The 19,530-nt window shown below is 36.5% G+C and overlaps 3 protein-coding genes across 7 annotated transcripts in view; 2 read left to right on the plus strand and 1 right to left on the minus strand.

Moving 5' to 3' along the window:
* LOC107036350 (hepatocyte nuclear factor 4-gamma) overlaps positions 1 to 11,474 on the plus strand; it is a 32,280-nt gene extending 20,806 nt beyond the window's left edge. For 3 of the 5 annotated variants that reach the window (XM_015254284.2, XM_015254308.2, XM_015254300.2), the window contains 5 exons: positions 6,948 to 7,152; positions 8,154 to 8,385; positions 8,563 to 8,842; positions 9,334 to 9,486; positions 9,567 to 11,474. In XM_015254284.2, the coding sequence (XP_015109770.1) occupies positions 6,948 to 7,152; positions 8,154 to 8,385; positions 8,563 to 8,842; positions 9,334 to 9,486; positions 9,567 to 10,072 (1,376 nt within the window). In that variant the 3' untranslated portion in view covers positions 10,073 to 11,474. Of the gene's footprint in view, positions 1 to 2,546; positions 2,897 to 6,947; positions 7,153 to 8,153; positions 8,386 to 8,562; positions 8,843 to 9,333; positions 9,487 to 9,566 lie in introns of those variants that run through there. The other 2 variants (XM_015254316.2, XM_015254292.2) reach the window with 2 other exon arrangements.
* On the minus strand, positions 11,204 to 14,697 carry LOC107036383 (DNA replication complex GINS protein PSF3). The gene is made up of 4 exons (XM_015254327.1): positions 14,293 to 14,697; positions 12,931 to 13,075; positions 12,715 to 12,844; positions 11,204 to 11,718 (listed from the first exon to the last, which is right to left on the minus strand). The coding sequence occupies exons 1-4, from the start codon at positions 14,396 to 14,398 to the stop codon at positions 11,485 to 11,487; spliced, it is 615 nt and encodes a 204-aa protein (XP_015109813.1). The 5' UTR covers positions 14,399 to 14,697; the 3' UTR covers positions 11,204 to 11,484.
* A 391-nt stretch (positions 14,698 to 15,088) lies between these two features.
* On the plus strand, positions 15,089 to 18,292 carry LOC107040557 (unconventional prefoldin RPB5 interactor 1). Its single transcript, XM_015260720.1, has 6 exons — positions 15,089 to 15,460; positions 16,225 to 16,474; positions 16,556 to 16,705; positions 16,778 to 16,925; positions 17,306 to 18,029; positions 18,136 to 18,292. Exons 1-6 carry the CDS (start codon positions 15,398 to 15,400, stop codon positions 18,247 to 18,249), a joined length of 1,449 nt encoding a protein of 482 aa, XP_015116206.1. The 5' UTR covers positions 15,089 to 15,397; the 3' UTR covers positions 18,250 to 18,292.
* Positions 18,293 to 19,530: the final 1,238 nt, after the last annotated feature.

A 19,530-nucleotide genomic window follows, 5' to 3' on the forward strand; every position in this document is an offset into this window, starting at 1 on the left:
GGTTTTAAGGCTCTATCTCTCATAGTTTCCGAGATAATCGCGAAAAACGAAAGTGCAAAAAAAATTAATTCAATTCATCTTGTATGAGGTCTAGGAAGTGGAAAAACGCAATCCTGATGTATAAAAATACAACTGGGTGAAACACACAGGCGTATCAAAATGCAACTGCGTAAAACACACATGTGTATAAAAATACAACTGCGTGAAACACACAGATGTATAAAAATACAACTGCGTGATACACACAGTAGTATGAAACTTCAACTGCGTGAAATACACAGCAGTATGAAAATTCGGCTGCGTGAAACACACAAACTTCACACATGCGTGGAGTGTATGAAGTGTACGGGAGTGATTCACGCAATGGTGCGAATAGTCACGGCCATTGATTAAACGTGAGGGTGATGTGGGCCAACACTGTAAAATTTACCGTTTATTCCATCAAAAATTACCCGATAAACGTAATCAATTTCTGAAGATTGCGTAATCATTCACATGTGTAGGAATGCGAAACTTCTCGCGATTCGACAACAAATTTGTACGATTTATCAATTTTTCCAACTACCCCATAATCCACCTCCTGAATGAATGTGTAGGGATTTTTCTGTGACGGAGATTGTAATTTTCATCATAAGGCCCCAAAGTATTTTCTGACGAATGTGGCGTTATATTCCGAGCCAGAGGCGAGAAAACCGCGACTGAAACGCGCGAGGCGCGGTTAGGGTCGCGGTTTATCGGGCCTTGTGACAAAAATAATTTTTTTTTGCCAAACGCTGTACGATAAAATTTCCCTTCCGTCCATCTCCATGTTCTTCACATCGGAGCCAGAAAAAAATATCCTACCGGCACGGAAAATTTTACTGTACTGGGAACAGTAATTTTTGCATTCAAAGATGTATTTTCTTACTTCTTCTTTCTAAACAAATCGTAAGATATACTCTACCTCTCGTACTTTACTTTTCGTATAGCAAAATTTTCCGCGATTTTCCAGATAATTTTCATTCAACTTTTCTCTCCACGTGATATCCCCACAAGTTATGCTATCCACAAATTGCATTGAAATCGATGAATATTACGACTCGGAGAAAGGTAATAAGGACGTTTGACGGGAAATGGTGTATTACAAAACTGCCATAGTCCTGAGGTCTATAATCCCAGTGACTAATTCCAAGTATCCACACAAAAGTACAGCATGCGTGAAAATGTATTAAGCACTGATCGATGCATTCCTGCTACTGACTGTTCACATAACAATCATTACTACGAGTGTGACACATTCTCATCATAGCTTCCTCTCCCATAATTATTCCCCGGATTGACCATTCCAGATGGTGTTTTAATAAAAAAAAAGTATAAAATTTGATATTACCTCATCGCGGAGAAACCCAAATGGCAGAAAAAAAATCACATTCACTTTCATTCCAGGCGTGAGGGTCTATTTTTATTCTTCAGTTGGTAAAATACTTTCGTCTCGGCCCACGAGGAAAGGCCGCCGAGTAACGATGAGTTCTATACAAATATAAACTCATTGATTGACAATGTGAAAACATTGTCATGTTCTTGAAATCACGGCAATGGGATCCTTTGGCTAATGTGTTTCGTAATGCCTCAACTGTCACTCATCGATGGTGAAAAAAACGTTGGAGTGAAAAAGAATGAGGAATAATGAGCATCCCGTCGGGCCTTGACTCCAACCGGGGCATTATTATGTCTACGAGTAAATTTACATGCGCATAATCTTTCATGCAGTTGATAAGATGATCCGTGAACGCTAATGAAGTGGATTTCAACTGAGGAATTGAGGATTTCGCTCCCCGTCTATTCGTGGGTCTCATTTGTGAAGAGATTCTGCGTTTCCGCGAATGGACTGAGGAAAACAAAAGTTGTTCATTATTTTGTGTCTCAAAGCGAATAAATCGTCACACCAAATACTATTAGAATTCATATCGCAATCGTGACATGAATTTTGAATTGAAATGATTTATCGTCACGACTTGCAGTGAGTGCAAATTTATTACAATAATGTAAAAAAAATTACCATTTTTATTACCATAATTCAATTCAATTAAATTATTGTTAACAAGATGTGTTAATTATTAACGAATGCTAGAGTTAGATGTGATCAAATGAGCATTTCTTATTATTTCGCGAAAAATTTCGTTGACAGCAAAAAATTTAACATGCAAACAAATAATATGTTTATAATCTTTCATACGGTTGATACGATGATCCGTGAAAACTAATGGAATGGATGTTCATTGTAGTTGAGGACATGCCCGACGTTTCGAACGCATTGAACATTCCTCTTCAGGTGCTTCATTGATTATTTAATTCAACAAAACCAAATCAAAATTTCAATAGAGCTTTTTTTACAACACCAGCAGTACAATGAAAATCTGTATCATAACGGTCCAGAACTCAATTTTCATAATTTACTAATGGAGTGAGTCTTACTGAGGAATCGAGGAGTTCATGTCCCTTCCTTTCATGCATTTCATTTCTGGAGAGGATCAACGTTTTCTCGAATGGAGTGAGAAGAACAAGTTATCCATTCTTCTATGTGTCTCAAAACGAATAAATCGTCAAAACAAACATTATTAAAATTCATATCACAATCGTGACATGAGTTTTGAATCGAAATGATTTATAATCATGACTTGGATGCCTGAAAATTATAAAAGTTACGAAACTAAGCTTGTTTCTGGACACGATATTCTTCAGTGCTGGAAGAAAAATATGTGCGAGTGAATCCCGCGCATAAGAGACGTCACGAAACTTTTATACAGCCCCAGGATCCCCTCCGTCCACTGCTGACGTACGATGACACGCAGAAACCCCATACCACTACTGCCAATGTTGTGACGTAACTCGGTACTGAATTATACTTCATCCCGGGGTAAGAAACAATTTGTATTATTAGGAATTAGCCTAGTCCAGAAACGTCTCCAATAAAAAACATATGACATGGAATCATGACAGTACATACTTTAAGAATATTATATAATTCATGCGAGACGTCATGTAATGAGATTGCATAAATCTCTGATTGATACCTGAGGTAGACAACTCCTTGATGCACGAACTTCCCTCTTTTTGTTTTTGTTGTTAATTTTTCTGATGTATGTGATGGCACTTATGCTCGAGGTCGAGCTTGAGCGGTGCAGTGGGATGAGAGAGGGTCCTTCTACAACTGCTCGTCTAAATATTAGGCTTGAAGTGGGACTAACTTGTTGGTCATCTGTCAATTAATCTCACTCCTTTCAAGGACAAGCATTTTTTTCATTTCATTCTCCATTTCGCAATTGTGCCTCTCAGAATATTATTCACGAGTGAAATTTCAATTGCTCAAGTGTGTTTACATTATTTGCATTTTTGCTATCGTCTTCGTCTTGCATCAGCCCTCCCAAGAAATCGAAAAATTCACGTTTTATCAGGAATTGAGAAAGCTCGAGAATACTACCAACGTATACACGAGTTTATAAACGCGCAAATTGAATTATCAATTCATCATTGAACTACATCGTTAACGAGACTACCTAGTGACAGTTACACAAAGTACCGATATCCATATTAGACTTTGGATTCACAGCATTGCGGTAGGTTATGAATCGAAGAATTCCCCAATAAGCCAACGATACGATGAATAAGTGTTCTGAGACAGTATGCGACGCTGTCGTAATAATCAACGTTAGTATAAAGTCCAAAAGCGATTCGTCACTATGATGCGCCGACTGTCTGCGGTTCGCCGTAGACACCGGAATAGAAATACATTGATATATTTTTTTTTCTTGTTCTCGTACGCATGTCCTTGTCGGACAATCAAGGTTCAGCAAGCCGAATTGAATATTGCTGTTGCTTCCTGTTTATGGTATTGGCACTTCACTCCCCTAGATTTTTACATCGAGATAATGAGCAAGTGTCGATGATTGACAGTTTCTCTGATATTTTGTGTACAATCATTGATAAGATACTCAGGCTGATTAATAGAAATCTCATTGCGAAGCTATCTGATCATCGAAAGATTTGGGGGCTACAATTTTTCGAGAAATTCTTCAATTGTCAACAAATTGTTGTGTTAATTTTTTTGAGTGAATTTTTCCCTTTCGTTGGGGTGAAAAAAAAATGTTTGTGTGTCGAGTGGCCACCACGTGTTTACCCGCCATCTTAGAGTCCTGATTATGCAGTCGAAGAACTTGTGGCCGGGTTTATGGCATCATGGATGTGATACCGAGAATAAATGACGACTTTTTTTTAATCTCGTGTGCGTAAAAAATGTATAGACGATTAAACTCTTGCCCTAAGACCCATTTGGCTCATTTTTTTTCACCACCACTCGGGCGAGTTGACACTTTTGCTCCGCAAATGATTGCGTAGTGAACGAGTGCGAGAGCTTGCGAAAGTATATTAAACACAACTACTCAGGTCTCGCTGTTGCAATAATTAATTGCCAACGAAAGAGATGTAAACAGTCACCAGTTTGGATTACAGTGGATCAAGAGACTGAATACGGATGGAGTTAATTTTAGAAAGTGATAAGAGCACGAAAATCCGTTTTTTTTTCTTCGATGAGGATAAAAGAGATGAAAATTGAGAAATCGTGGATTATAATGAGATATTTGAGTCAGAAATTCTTCGGACAATTCTTGAAATTACTTCATGTTGTTTTTACAACAAAAATATGTGGGTACATCGCGCAATGAGTGCAAATTTATACCAATAATATCATAAAAATTGGAATTACAGGATTGAATTCCATAGCACGCACAATTGCGTAATGACGGTTAGAAACTAGATGATGAGAGGTTTCCTAATATTATCCAGTTCGTTTATATGTGATAGAGAGATGCAAAAAACGTAGCATATTTTATTTTGAAAAATTGAGAAGAGACGAGCTGATGATAATGAGTGCTAATTTATTCCGATAATGAAATAAAAGTTTTTCAATTATTAGATTGAATTCTGTACTATGACAATTGCGTAATGACAATTACATTGATACAATTATCCAATTATTATTAACAAGGCGTGTTAACTAGGAACAGATCGATCTTGAAATGCTCAAACAAATTGACTTGCTAACTATAAGTGGATCCTTTTGTCAGTGTAAAAACTAGAAAAGTTTTCCTAATATTATCTAGTTCCACTTCACGTGACCGGAAAATACTAATAACGGGGTACATATTTATGAAAAAATATACCTTGCAATAAAAATATACCCTCCGACCAATGCAAATTTACCCCAATAATACCTAAAAAATTACAACTTCAACACTTAATTCCATAATACGACAATGGGCTAATGACGATTACACTTTAAAAAATTTTCGACTGACTTTTCCGTGTCAATTTCCGGAATTTTTTATCGTGTTCAAGGTCCACTGAAATTTCGGGAGATCTTATCGTTGAAAAATCAAATATTTCATTCATATTCTGTTCAAATGATCTGGAAATCAATAAAATATTCGATTTTTCAGTTCAATTATTCTGTGAAAATTCAGAAAAATCTGGAAAATTCCGGGAAAAAATGAAAATTCATATCAATTTCTTTCTGAATGCTTAAAAGTGGAAATTTCATAACCATTTTTTCCCTAGATTCGATCGAATATTACTCTCATGAGATTTACTGTAATATCTTCGATGAAATTTCAAAAAATTTCTAACAGTGTAGAATTTAAATGACGAGAATTTTCCCAATTTTATCTAGAATCATTCCATCTGATGCCGAAATTCAAAAAACAGGGTATTTTCACGAAAAAAAGCAATTGAGGGAGGACGAGCTGACGATAATACCGTTGAGTTAACATTAGCAAACTCTAGCGTAAGCCTCCGCAAATAATAGCACTCGATAAGTTTAATTGGCACACGACTGTGCGCGACACTGACGGGGCCAGAGAACCCGTGCTCTCCTTCCACTGAGACGTTTCATACATCTCATCTCCAAACTTTTCCGTAAATAATGAATCAATCCTCAACGCCCCATCATCGGGTGTCACCCTCTTAATGCATAAACAATGTAGATTCACGTATTCAGCTATCCTCTCGATTAACTTGAGAGCCTTATTATTTCACATTTTATTCCGTTTACACGCATTGTATGGTACATTGCATTTCATGCACAGGCATAATGGATACGAATTGGCTGGAAAAATCCAACGGCGCTATCGTACAGTCACTAGGCGAGACACTAATATTCACATTTCGTCGATTAATTCTCATACACATGTATCGGCCGTTGGTTGTATGCGTGACTCTTCGAGATATCGTTATCGAGCAATGAGAGTATGTTTTTAAAAAAAGATGCAATTCAGTGAGAGGAAATATCCTCGAAAACATTGGTATTTATGCCGCTGAGAGATCGTGGCATATAATTGCTGATAGTCATTTCTTCGAATTTTTTCAAGAGAAGAAAACACCTATTACACTATATTAATATTATATATTGATATTTATAATATATTTAAAACGAAGATTATCATGAAGGATAAAGGCTGAAAAATTAAGTATTCGTGATCATTATTGTCAGATTAATGATAAGGATGATAGTTTTTCAATTTATTTTCAAGTATTTTTCTCTTCAATTGTTTATGAATTCGTATTTGTGTACTTTTACATGATTTTGTTATCGAGCAATCATAGTATGTAAAAAAATGGAATTCACTGAGAGAAAATATCCTCAAAAATATTGGTATTTATGCGTCTGATAGTGGTATCTAATTGCTAATAGACATTAGGATTTTTTTAAGACAAGAAAATAAATATTACACTATATCAGTATAATATATTACTATTTATATGCAAACGATCATTGTCATGAAGAGTAAAGGCTGAAAAATCAAGAATTCGTGATAATTATTGTCGGGTTAATGATAAGGATGATGGTTTTCTAAATGTATTTTCAAGTATTTTACTCTGCAATTGTTTATGAATTCGTATTTGTGTAATTTTAGATGCTGATTTGAGCATGGGTACCGGGGGCACAGGGGGTTCGGTCCTCGGTATTCCAGGATCAGGTGTTGGTGGTGGTGTTTTATCGCAACACTGTGCCATTTGTGGTGATAGAGCAACCGGCAAACATTATGGTGCGGCGTCGTGCGACGGTTGCAAAGGATTTTTCCGGCGTTCAGTCAGGAAAAATCATCTCTACACGTGCAGGTGATTACAATACATCAGTTATGTGATATCTAACAAAAAAAAATCGCTGGTGACCTCGCTGAATGTCAATTGCGAATGGATCGACGAGTCGGTTATTAAAGATTAAAAAAAGTAATCATTGGCGATTCACGTGGCGGATTCGATCAATCCATGAATCTAAGATATCGGAGATTTCCATTTTTATGATTATATGAATAGCCTTGTGCAATCGCTAATCGATGATTAATCCGAATTTCATTTCAACTAGTAATTCTTAGTAGTAAAAAGTGATGGATTGAGTACTTGCCCGAGATTTTAGTATGCCTTTTCGCACGAAAAAGTGCATGCATAATTGAATGAACGATAAGTTTGCGATAAGCATGACGTCCGCATGTGAAAATGATTCTTTTCAACTTGATATATTTATATTTTTTGTCGATGCATCGTGTGGTACTACGGGATGTAAATGGAAATTTTATGTCGTTTTACAGAATTCTGCACACGTGGTATTTCAAACTTTCAATCTTTACTTTTCGCGGGTTTTTCTTTGTATAATAATTTTAACGAAACTGGTTGATGCAGCTGTGCACTGAGAAAAAAAATTACGTTTGCCAAGTAAATTTACCAACTACAAGAAAATCTACACAATTCGAATGCAAATGTTGATATAGATTCACTTGTTGCAAGTAAATTTACTTGGCAGAAGTAATTATCTTCCTCAGTATGCGAAAGAACATGCGATTCATTCAAATGCGTTTCGATTTTTTGAGATAATGAAATAAGAGAAAAGATTCAGGTCCTGAGGGAAAAAAACTCAGGGCATTCTTACACGGAGAGAAATGTTCAGTAAAAATTACGAAACTCGCAGTTCGCTCACCGAATACGGAATCGACTCAGAAAATTTAAGTGACAGTTCCATAAAATTCCTACAACCACATTTTATTCCGGAATTACGGAAAAGATACGTCATTTTTATTGAATATTTCTCTCCGTGTGCACTTCAAAATTCAATTTCTCAACAGATTCAGTCGAAACTGTGTGGTGGACAAGGACAAGCGCAACCAATGTAGATACTGCAGGCTAAGGAAGTGTTTCAAAGCGGGTATGAAGAAGGAAGCGGTGCAAAATGAACGAGATAGGATCAGTTGTAGAAGACCCAGCTATGAAGAGCAAACAAGTAATGGTGGTGGCCTGTCTGTAGTATCTTTATTGCAGGCCGAAATGCTGAGTAGACAAGTAGTGGCGGCCTTAGAGGTCAGTTTAATTTGGTAACCCGAGCACTCTGAATATTTATATCATTTGCCCATCGTCACAAGTGCCAGTGAATACGTTGAAAACATATAAATAATCCCTCTTGATTTCCATTTCTTTTCCTCGCTGTCGACTGAAATACTTCCATTGGAACTGAATTGAATAATTGATTACTTTCAGGTTCAACAACTTGGTAGTCCACACAATGAGACTGATCTTAGTAATAAGCAGATAGCAAACATAAACGACGTTTGTGACAGCATGAAACAACAATTGTTGATTTTGGTTGAGTGGGCCAAGTACATTCCCGCATTTTGTGAGCTCTCATTGGACGATCAAGTTGCTCTATTGAGGGCCCACGCGGGTGAGCATCTACTTCTTGGTGTTGCTCGACGCAGTATGCATCTCAACGATGTGTTGTTACTCGGGAATAATTGTATCATCACAAAAAGCTGTCCTGGTATGTACAATCAAGCTGCCAATTGTATTCTAAGACGATTTCGATTCGAATGATGGTGCATGATATAACAAATGAAATGATTGAATTCAAGATAAAGGTCGAATCATTTACTGTTGATTGGAATGAATATCAAGGAGTGGTTTTTTTTCTTCTTTCGAAAAGAAGTGTAAATTGTGTTCTTTGTTTTCCATGAGCTTTCTCAGATTTGTGATTAATGGTGCTGGGCCCATCAATTAATAAAAATACATAAATGTACGAAAAAAGGTTGGTGATGGTCTTGATCATATAGGAGATCAACCTCGTGATGCAAACTTGACGAGGGACACTGCACGAATTCATTGGGGTGTAGATAGTTGGCTGAGTCCGGTATTAAGTGTCGTTAATGCAAAAGTAATGGGTGGAGATGAGAAGAATTTTGCTTGAAATCTAGAGTCAACAGTATCGGACTCAGTCGCAATGTTGAGTATGAACGGTTTAACTGTGGTTATCAGTCATATCATTGCCAACAGAGGGACGCAATCAGGATTTGGATATCAGCAGGGTTGGAATACGTGTGATGGATGAGCTAGTTAAGCCACTGAACGAGGTGCAGATTGATGATACCGAATTTGCGTGTCTCAAGGCCATTGTATTTTTCGATCCAAGTGAGTAATTTTCCTTTGATGATGCCACTGGTAATGCACATTGTCTTGAATGATTTCTCATTGTCTTCGTTAATTCTCAGATGCTAAGGGCTTGAGTGAGCCAGCACGAATCAAGCATCTGCGGTATCAAATACAAATAAATCTTGAGGACTACATCAGCGATCGTCAATACGACAGTCGAGGACGCTTCGGTGAAATTCTATTGACACTGCCAGCCCTTCAATCCATCTCCTGGCAAATGATTGAGCAAATACAGTTTGTCAGGTTGTTTGGCGTTGCCCACATAGACAGTCTACTTCAAGAGATGCTTTTGGGTGGTGCTAGTACTGATTTAAATGGTGGAACAACTCCTCTACCAGTGCCCCATGCGCCGGAGAGCTATGTCAGCAGTAATGAGAGCCCCAGCAGTCCACTCACACCAGCCAACACTGGACCCCTGAGTCCCCAGGATCACATGCTCGGTGCTACCAGCCCTGTCATGATCCTCCGGGACTTGACAACTTTACCTCAAGACGATGCCAATACTGTTGGCAGCTTTCGATTATTCAAACAGGAACCCAGTATGGAAACCGAAACGCCATTTTGACTAGAGGAACTCTCACTCTACTCGGATGATGTTAAACTCTATGTGCAGTGATGTGTTGTTTAGGTCTTCGCGAATGACATAATATCTTTTTGTTTATAGTTTGGGATTAAGGTTCTTTTGGGGCATTCATCGGTGATCAGAGTGCCTAACACAGTCACCTCAAATCGCTCAATGTTTCTGATAATGATACATTTAAGTGTTATCTTTGTTTTTTTCGTTTTATGTGACGATACAGGTACTGAGCACAATGATATTTTTACGAACACTTGCTATCTCTGGTGCTCAAACTTATTGCTCAATTTTAAAATTAGTGATTACATTATCCGTGGTGGATCAACACTGGGAAGCATGATTGGGATAATGGATGGATGATAAATGACAATCCAGATTGATAAAAATGGTGGATCTTGAGAGTAATAAGAGAGTTATAATTTTATTTCCCCAGTGTTGGAGGAAAAACTGTGGAGATTCTATCGTTGTTTTGCGCAAAGATTCTCGTGCATAAATGATTTATCGCTTCACATTCTATGGTATTATCGTTAAAGGTATATTTTTGATAAATGTGTCGTAGAGACATTGAATTTTGTAATTGAGAAATATTTTTCATGATATATATGTAAAAAATGCCATTCCGATAATGCAGTTATAAGTGCAAGCTCACACATGTAGAAATATATTATCGTTGTTGTAAATAATGCAAAAATAGATAGTAATTGTTCAAGCTAATCGAAGTTAACTTTGATTATTTTTGACGATGTAAGCCGCTACAATGCAATTTAATTTAGTAACACCAATTTTCATAATTTGGTGGATTCTTATGAATCAGGTATAATAGATTCCAAAGTTCGATTTATGAACAGATGTTATAAATTATTTGATCAATCACGGGTGTTTCCCTATGAAAAGATTTCACAGTGTAGTTTCACATTTTGGCCGGACATGAAAGCAATATTAATTAGATAAGATGTTAGAATGCTCTCAGATATTCAGAGATATATTTTCGTGAAGAAATAATCTCAATTAATGTTAGAAAATTGCATCAGGGATACAAAAATTAATTTTCTAGTAGTTTTAGTATTTGTTGATATTTAATACTTGCAAAATATGGAATAAATTCGAGGCAAATTATGTTTTTTTTTTCGAAAGAGAGGAATTTTATTCAAGATATCAGTTTGGAGGCATTGACAGACATTTCGTTTAATGATATATGAATTTTAATAATTAGCGTTGGGTTGTGAATTAAAACTCTATGCAAGGAATATTACAGAAATATTTGTTATCTAATTATTTTCATTCTTGTTTACGATTTCATTCTTTAGTTGTATATACAATAATTTTTATTTGTTATTTAATTACGAATTCGATGTTTGTATAATTGAATAAAGGGATATGTGATTTACTATATATTGAATTTAATCATGAGACTCAAACTCAGCTCGTTTACGTTTTCTCAGGAGATTTGTGACTGTTTCAGATGTCTCGATATTTCCACCACCCTGCTTTAACCATGCTATTAAAAGTTCCCTTGATTTACGTCCGGAGAGGTATAAATTTCTCTCGAGCACTGGAAGTTGACCAGCTAGAGTTGGATCTGGCATTGGATTCTGGGCCCAATCCATTATTAATCTAATTCGAGATCTGAATGTCTGGAATAAAAAATTTCCCTCCAATATGTACAAACCCATAATGTGAATCACAGAGAAGAAACATGGCACTGAGATACAAAAACTGGTTACTTAATTTCAGTGAAAAAAATCACTGAATTTCAGAGAGAAAAATTGTTAAACTCTCAAGTTTTTAAAATTTGGTACTGGAATCAAGAACCGTTGGGGTATACAATTATTACGTTACGCGATTAAGGAAGGCAGGGGGTTCTGTAATTTGCGACTCACGATGGAGGACGGGGGGTGCCTGTAGGTTGTGATATTACAACGTAATTAGCAAAGATAATTTGAGAAAGAAAAATGTCAATTTAAGAACCTCCAGGTTCTTGTTTTAAGGGGAAACCGCAATGAAATTTCAAAACCACAAGGGGTCTTTATTTATCGTACTGTGATCAGTTTACTACTTCAGTTTTAATGTAAAAGATAAAAGAGAAAAAGTAGGTTGTCATTTTTTTCCTTGATGAATTCTCCAAAAGTGTCCTCCCGACGCAATTCTCGATTGATTGACTTTTGTACATGTTATGTACGTGTGAACCAAAAATTGTGAATACACTCTTGAAGATTTCATTCCTCTAAAGCCTCTTTCTGATCAATAAAACAATTCAAAACCTAATTTTTTCTTATTTTAAGTAGTAAACTCATTGGCTCGATAAATAAAAGCACCAGTGGTTTCGAAATTTCGGTGCGGCCTCCCCTTAAGAACCTCAGGTCCTAGATTTCAGGGTAAAAGGGTTCTCATTTTAAGAACCGAGAGTACTTGGTTCCAGAACCAAAGTGCTTTGATTTAATTAACATAGGTACTCGATTTCAGTAAAAATGGATGGGAATTAAAACTTTTTTCCCGGATTTTCAGAGCAAATTATTTTTAAATTAGTGAAAACTTCACTGAAGTTCAGAACTATCGCTTTTTGGATTTCAGAAACTTTCCTTCTCTGTGATTGTACCTCAACTCAAGGACATATGTACGTAAATACATACCAAAACCAGACTCTCTATGATTCTCTCACAGTCCCGATGATTGAACTGTCTCACAAGCATTCCTAACTCATAATAATGTTGACTCCATTTGCTGAGAGTCACTGCACTTGCGTCAGCCTCTAATATTTCCCTACAATAAATCAGCGGTCAAGTGATGATTCCCATTGAATAGGAATGAATTAGGGAATGCCAATTAGCGTAATAAAAAAATCTAACCGATAGCCTTCCTTGTAAAATTTTGGGATTTCAACACTGACAACTGGGCGTCTCCTGCAGTGCAATGATTGAGCTAACCAGAACGGAAGTTCCAGTTTTGTGCCAACTTTTAAGTCATCAGAATTGGAGGATGGATCCAAGAAACCTAGGCAAATAATTCGCCGAGGGTTTTTAAATGTTTATGTTGAGGAAAGTTAGTAGGGAAACTTTTATCGCTCAATAAATTTTGTAATAAAATTCCGAGTAATAGTAGATAACTGTAATTAATGCACCTGTTTGCGTTAAAAAAAAAATGATGCTTTACATTTCCTTTTCTACACAAAAAGAAAGTTTAAAACACCAAAAGTTCCACAATTCTTCTTCATCATCAGCTAAGACTAAGTGATTGAGAATTTAGTTCATAATAGAGTAAAATTATGGTAATTATGGTAATTATAATAGATAGAGGAGAGTGCATAGAAGTGGAATTAAACGATCTATAAAAGTAGAGACCGACAGAGTGAATTTTCAATTCACATTTTATTCAATTCTCAAGGTATTTTCGAAAATTTAATACTGAGACATGATTCGTGTAAATTGTACAATTCGGTCAGGAAATATTGACGATTAAAAACGTTCGGTTTTATCTCCTATCTCGTCTGAACCGTCGGCGAAATTTCAACTTGTAGTCCGTCTTTGATGTAGGGAAAAATGGGGCAAAATGGAGACTTTAAAAAAATGTTAACTAATTCATTGAACGGTTGATGAAACGTGATATTTGTATTTTCCTTATTGAGTACAATTCTTCCGATTTGTGACGAGTCTAGACTGCGCCCAATTGATGAATTGAGTATTTCTGAGTTGAGAACATTTGTAAAAAAGTTAAAAGTTGAAAAATGTCGATTTGGCCCCCCTCTAAATTTTTGGGGTCGCATAGGGGCCGCTGAAATATTTATGACATTTGATTATTGGGATAATTTTTTCCCAGGTAAAGTATAATTTTGTCTGTTTGTGACGAGCCCAAACTGAGCTCAATCGATAAATCAATTTCTGACTCATGAACCTCATGAAGACTTTAAAAAATCGAGTATCCATTTTCCCCATCTTCTGCTGTTGATTGTAAGGGGTTTTTAGATAAATTCTGAATTTCTATTATTCAACATTGCTCTGATTATTATTCGCAGTGGCAGTGTCAAAGATTTCCTACAGAAAAATAAAATTCAACTTTTCCCCCTCAAAACAGTCCAAATATCTTATTCTTAATCAAATCCACAATTTCCCATTTTTTCTTTCAATTTCACTGCCTTCCCCCTTGAATCTACTTAACAATTCACCGATAGTCTTCCATTTTTAGGGTTAGATAGTCTTATAAACGCTACTTACCCAAACGTGGCAAAGGCACTTCTAATTGACACGATATTCGTTCTTCCGTGGCAATGATATCACTGATCGAGAAATAATTAGGTGTGTAACTGCAGGACAATGACATTTTAATCTACGAAAATGCAAAGAAAGCACCACTGAAAACACATCATCACTCAACATGACAGTAAACAGTTTCCCGCCAGCGATAATAACGGCTATGGCGCCATCGTGGTTCCAAATGAATGTGCAGTGAGAAAGCGAATAGCACAATGCATTGTTGACGAATGCAATCACCATAAATTATTGACTGGCATGTTTACTTGGACAACGGAATATTTACACTTCTCTATCACCGATACCCGGAGGAAAACTCTTTTATTTCCCCGTGTTTCTACACACGATAATCTTCCCGGTTCATTCGAAAATGAGTGGAAATAGCCTATAGGGGCGGAGGGGGGGGGGACAACTGTACGCAACCACATCTGTGCACGGTCCTTGCAGTCGGTCAAAAAGTGTCGGTGGAGTAGAAATTGCATTCGTTTTATTTGCAGTCGATAATAATTATGGATGGCGCCATGTGTCCCACTATTGGAAACGCTAAATATCAAAACGCCACCTATGAATGGCGGATATTGGGCTGCACACAGCAGTATGCAACCGAATTTGGGCTTGTGTTAGCGTGTATATGGGAAGCCCTAGATAGATTAGTCTATCCTCTTTGTACGAACGGGCCCTCCCCCACCACAGGCTGACTGTTGAACCATCTACAGGAAGATTTCGTTACAGTTGAGGGATTGAGTCGATAAAACAGTCTCATGTGGACAAACTTTTGTTTGAGAGAGCTCATGTCGAGCAACACCTCACGTTAGAATCGGTTCGATTTCTCCTTGAAATTTCGGAGCAACTCATAATTTCGTGAATACAAATAGTCAAAGTATTTTTTTCAACAATTACGTGGAAAATAATAATGCAGTGGAATTGTTTATTCACGTGAATAATTCGCGAGAGAAGGAGAGAGGTTATGAAGCCGGTATTAGGTTATCTCCCGATCGAGAACAGTATTTGTTGCTCAATAGATATATATATTTATCAACAAGTTATTTGATATTCAATTTATTTGTTTATGATGGATTATGAACAATTGAAAACATATCAACAGCAGATTTTGTCTCAGGCTCTCAATGAGGTAATTATTTTGGGGTAATTTCAGTGTTTTCGAACGAAAGCAAGAGTTATTCAAGGGTATTGAATTCCATTTCTCTAGTCTTCTCTCTGTTACATTAATTTTTTTCTATTATTTTCTGTATCTTTATTTGGTATTATCTTCGAATGCTCCTACCTTATTTTTACTTTTATTTTATTTTATTGTATTTTCCTTTTCTGTACCACTCTTGAATTCTTTATTTCTCTATTTCAATTTTTTGTGAGAGGAACCCTCGGATCTCTCAGACAGTTAACAAATGGGACATTCCTTCCCAAATCAGTCATCATGGCTGCTGATGAATTTTATTTTAAAATTGTGCCAAAGAATCACAAGAAAAAAAATTATTCATTTTCGATTGTCCCTCGCCTGAAAATCGAACTTAACAATTTCAAAATTCGGAAAATCGGGCGTTAAATAACTCTCCAGTACTGCAATATCTTTTATTCGAACAGTATTTGAAAAAAAAAATAAGAAGAATCGGTTTTTATTCAGCCAAATCCGCTCATTTGTTCACAAGAACAAATTTGCGAACAAACGTTTGTTAGAGAGACGAATGCTCTTGAGACGATAAAAGCTTGCCGAAAATTCTTTATTCATACAGTACTTGATCATGCAAATTGATGTTTATAAGCCAAAAAAATCAACGCGGCTAATTTGGCATGGAATGTCCCAAATAGTAAAGAATGTTGCTCTTCGTGCTGTTCTGTAATACTAAGTTTCCTTTCTATTGCCCATTTGATATCTAGGGTATCAGACGCAACAATGAACAAGTGAAAACATGGAGTGACTATAAGAAGCGCCATGAGAAAGTACTCGAGGGCCTGGCAATGTTGCCCCAGGATTTATCAGTGAACTGCATGGTTCCAATGGGTAAACGTGCTCTAATGCGTGGTAAATTAGTTCATACCAATGAGATAATGGTTTGTCTCGGTGATGGATACTTTGCCAAGTACAGTGCCCCACAGGCCATTGCTTTGTGCAATCGTAGGATCCAAAGTATGTCTTCTCCCCAATAAGATGTTTATCCTCTGCCCATGACACTTTTCAGGCTAATTACTATCACATGATGGATTTCAGGGGCCAACGAAATGCTGGAGAATTTGGAGAAGGAGAGAAACTTGTTCGAGATGAGACAGATGATTACAGATACTTTCGATGTGTTCGGTGATAATAATAAGAAAGATTTACAGGAGCACTGGGATAATGAGAAACTTGAGAATTGGAGAGGTAAATATTACAGGAAGAGAACGATTTCTTTATTCATACATTTGTATTTATTGAATTGCTCATTTGTGGTAGACGAGCACAGAAGACGTGAAAAGGAGTACAGACAAAAATTGGCGCAATTGAAAAATGAGAAGAAAGAAGAGATCAAAACAGAAGAGGATTTGTTTAAAAGATTAGATGCCCTGGAACTTCAAGAGGAGCTAGAAGATGAACTTTACAAGTAAGATATGAATTATTTGAGATAATAACTTTCTTCCAACATTTCTCCAGTTGTTTTCATTAAACATTGAAGAAAAGGGCAGTTCATTGCGTCTGTTTAATACAAAATAAAAAACAGATCAAACATTGTTTTTATATTAAATCACCAGAATGTTGCAGAAATATATTTTCTATTTATTGCTAAAAAAAATTTTTTCGTCGTTCAATGTCTTACGGGATTACAGTTTTTTTCATTGCTCATTGGTGACAGTATACTGATTATTGGAGAAGTTTGTTAATAATTGTTTTCAATAAAATATAATAAATACAAACTTTATTATAATCTACGTTCTAATACCTTTACATAGAACTGAAATTGAAAGCGCCATTATTTTTCCCCAGGTTAGAAGAAGATAATCCAGATTTTTACACTCTACAACTCGACGATGACGAGTACTACGACGAATCAGAAGTAGATTCAGAGTCGTACTCGTCCGATTACTCCGAAGAGGCGACAAATGAGATAAAAGAGAAGAAATCAACAAAATTAAATCATCGTCTTCAAGTATTGAATAGTGTGAATACGTGTCAATTGGAGACAAGAAACGATGAGACCTCCAGTAGGACAATAAACTACATTAGTACAAATGGGAATGAAGCGTCGCCGGATGAATTTCAATCATGTGATTTAGAAAAATCTAAGGGCAGTACTGTAGATAGATTAGAAGTAAGGGAAAAGAAGGTGGCATTTGCTGAGCCACAGGTGAAATATTTTAGTAATGAAGAGGAGATGGAAGTTAATACTGAGAAGAGGAGGGTGTCGGTCATAGAACAGAGATTATACGAATACTCGAAGGAGGACGATGAGTCTGAGGATGAGAGTGATGAGGATGACACGATTAGAATTTATATTAAACATTCGGATAAAGAGTCTGATGTTTCTATTAGTCAGGGGACTGACATTGTGAGTCCTCGCGACATTTATAAATTAATTCCAGGGCCAAAATCTATATTGAAGAAAACATTGAATAACAGTAGTTGCGGCACACAAATTTCACAGCTGGCTGAAGTCACTACTGAGGAATCGAGTGAAAATGAGTTGGAGCCGGTATCTGCATACAATACAGTAAGTCTCATGATTATTCAGTGGAGAATCATAGCTTTCTTCATTACTTCTTTGTGCTATTTTCAAGTAATCGAAGAGTGATTGAATATTTTCATAATTATTACAGATTGTGAAGGAAATAAAAGAGCATACAACGGTGAATGCTCAAGTGGAGGCAGTGGAACCCCAGAAGAAGAGAGTTAGTAAATTCAAAATGGAACGAGCTGGACTCAAGAAATGAATGATGTTGATGATATGAAGTGTTTTTTTTATCTGTCAATGCACTGTACATTTACTAAGGTTTTTTTCTTTAGATAAATATATTGTTATACAGAAAAATTCGTGTTCATTCAATACATGAACCTTCCAGGTTTTATTGAGATACAATGGGAGAATATCTGCACAGTTAATCAACAACAATTAATTAATTAACTTATTAAATAGGGAATACGGCGGACATTGCAGTAAAGTCCCCAAAAAAACGGCGTTCGCAACTTTTGCATGACCAACGGCCTGTTAACCCTAGATTGGCCACTATGAGGAAAACTCCACCGTGCGTCGTTTTTTTTTTAATTACAATTGACTGGCTAACTGGAAGAATTCAAAAAAATTTGAATTTGTCAATCGAAGTGTCTAAAAAATTCTAGTAGTTTTTAACACAAGATATTTCCCAAAATTGCTGAAGAAAACAAATTATTTCGAACAGATGAATTCAGTAGCGAAGCGGTAAACCGGGTTAAGTCGTTTTTTACTATTGCCTAGTTTGTGACGAATATCTCGGAATCTAAAAGAGATAGAATGATTTTTGTCATGACCTTTTTTGTAGAGCCAATAGAGCGTTATAAAAAAAGTCATGAGAAAAATTTTGCTATCTCTCTTAGATTCCGAGATATTCAGCAAAAACTGGCTAATAGTCAAAATCGGCTGAACTCGGTTTACCGCTTCACTACTGAATTATTTTTTCCCATGTTAAGAGAAACTGCCCATGATGCCCTGCGATGTTGCCGGAAACTCGCTAAACGCGCCCGGGCAGTGTAGAGTGAATTCGGAAACGCTAAAGCCTAAATAACACGGCGGCGAATCCCCGCGTGGGGGGCGAATTCGCAGGGACGCGTTTGCCGACCAGACTAGGGTTAAATAAACCGTCAAAAGAACGATGATTCTTGGAATGATTCTGATAAGGATAAGTATAAGAATGACACGATGAGAATTTATAATAAACATTCGGTAAAGAGTCTGATTTAGGAAGTGACATTGGAAGTCCTCGTGCCATCTATAAGTTAATTCCACGGTCAAAATCGAATTCATTCTTATACAGAAGAAAACCATTGATATTCAATCCATGAACCCTCCCGGGTAGATTAGCAAAGGGAAAGATATTTGCACATCTAATGATCACCAAACAGTTCATTAACTCATCCACTAGGGAATACAATCGAGATATTTGTGTACAAGCCAGCACTGAGGAATCTTGTGAGAATACTCTACGTGTAATTCCGAATCCATTCAATGGAAAGTCAAG

Source organism: Diachasma alloeum, unplaced genomic scaffold (genome assembly GCF_001412515.2).
Source record: "Diachasma alloeum isolate Michigan unplaced genomic scaffold, Dall2.0 Dall_scaffold_00176, whole genome shotgun sequence".
Taxonomy (NCBI): Eukaryota; Metazoa; Arthropoda; class Insecta; order Hymenoptera; family Braconidae; genus Diachasma; species Diachasma alloeum.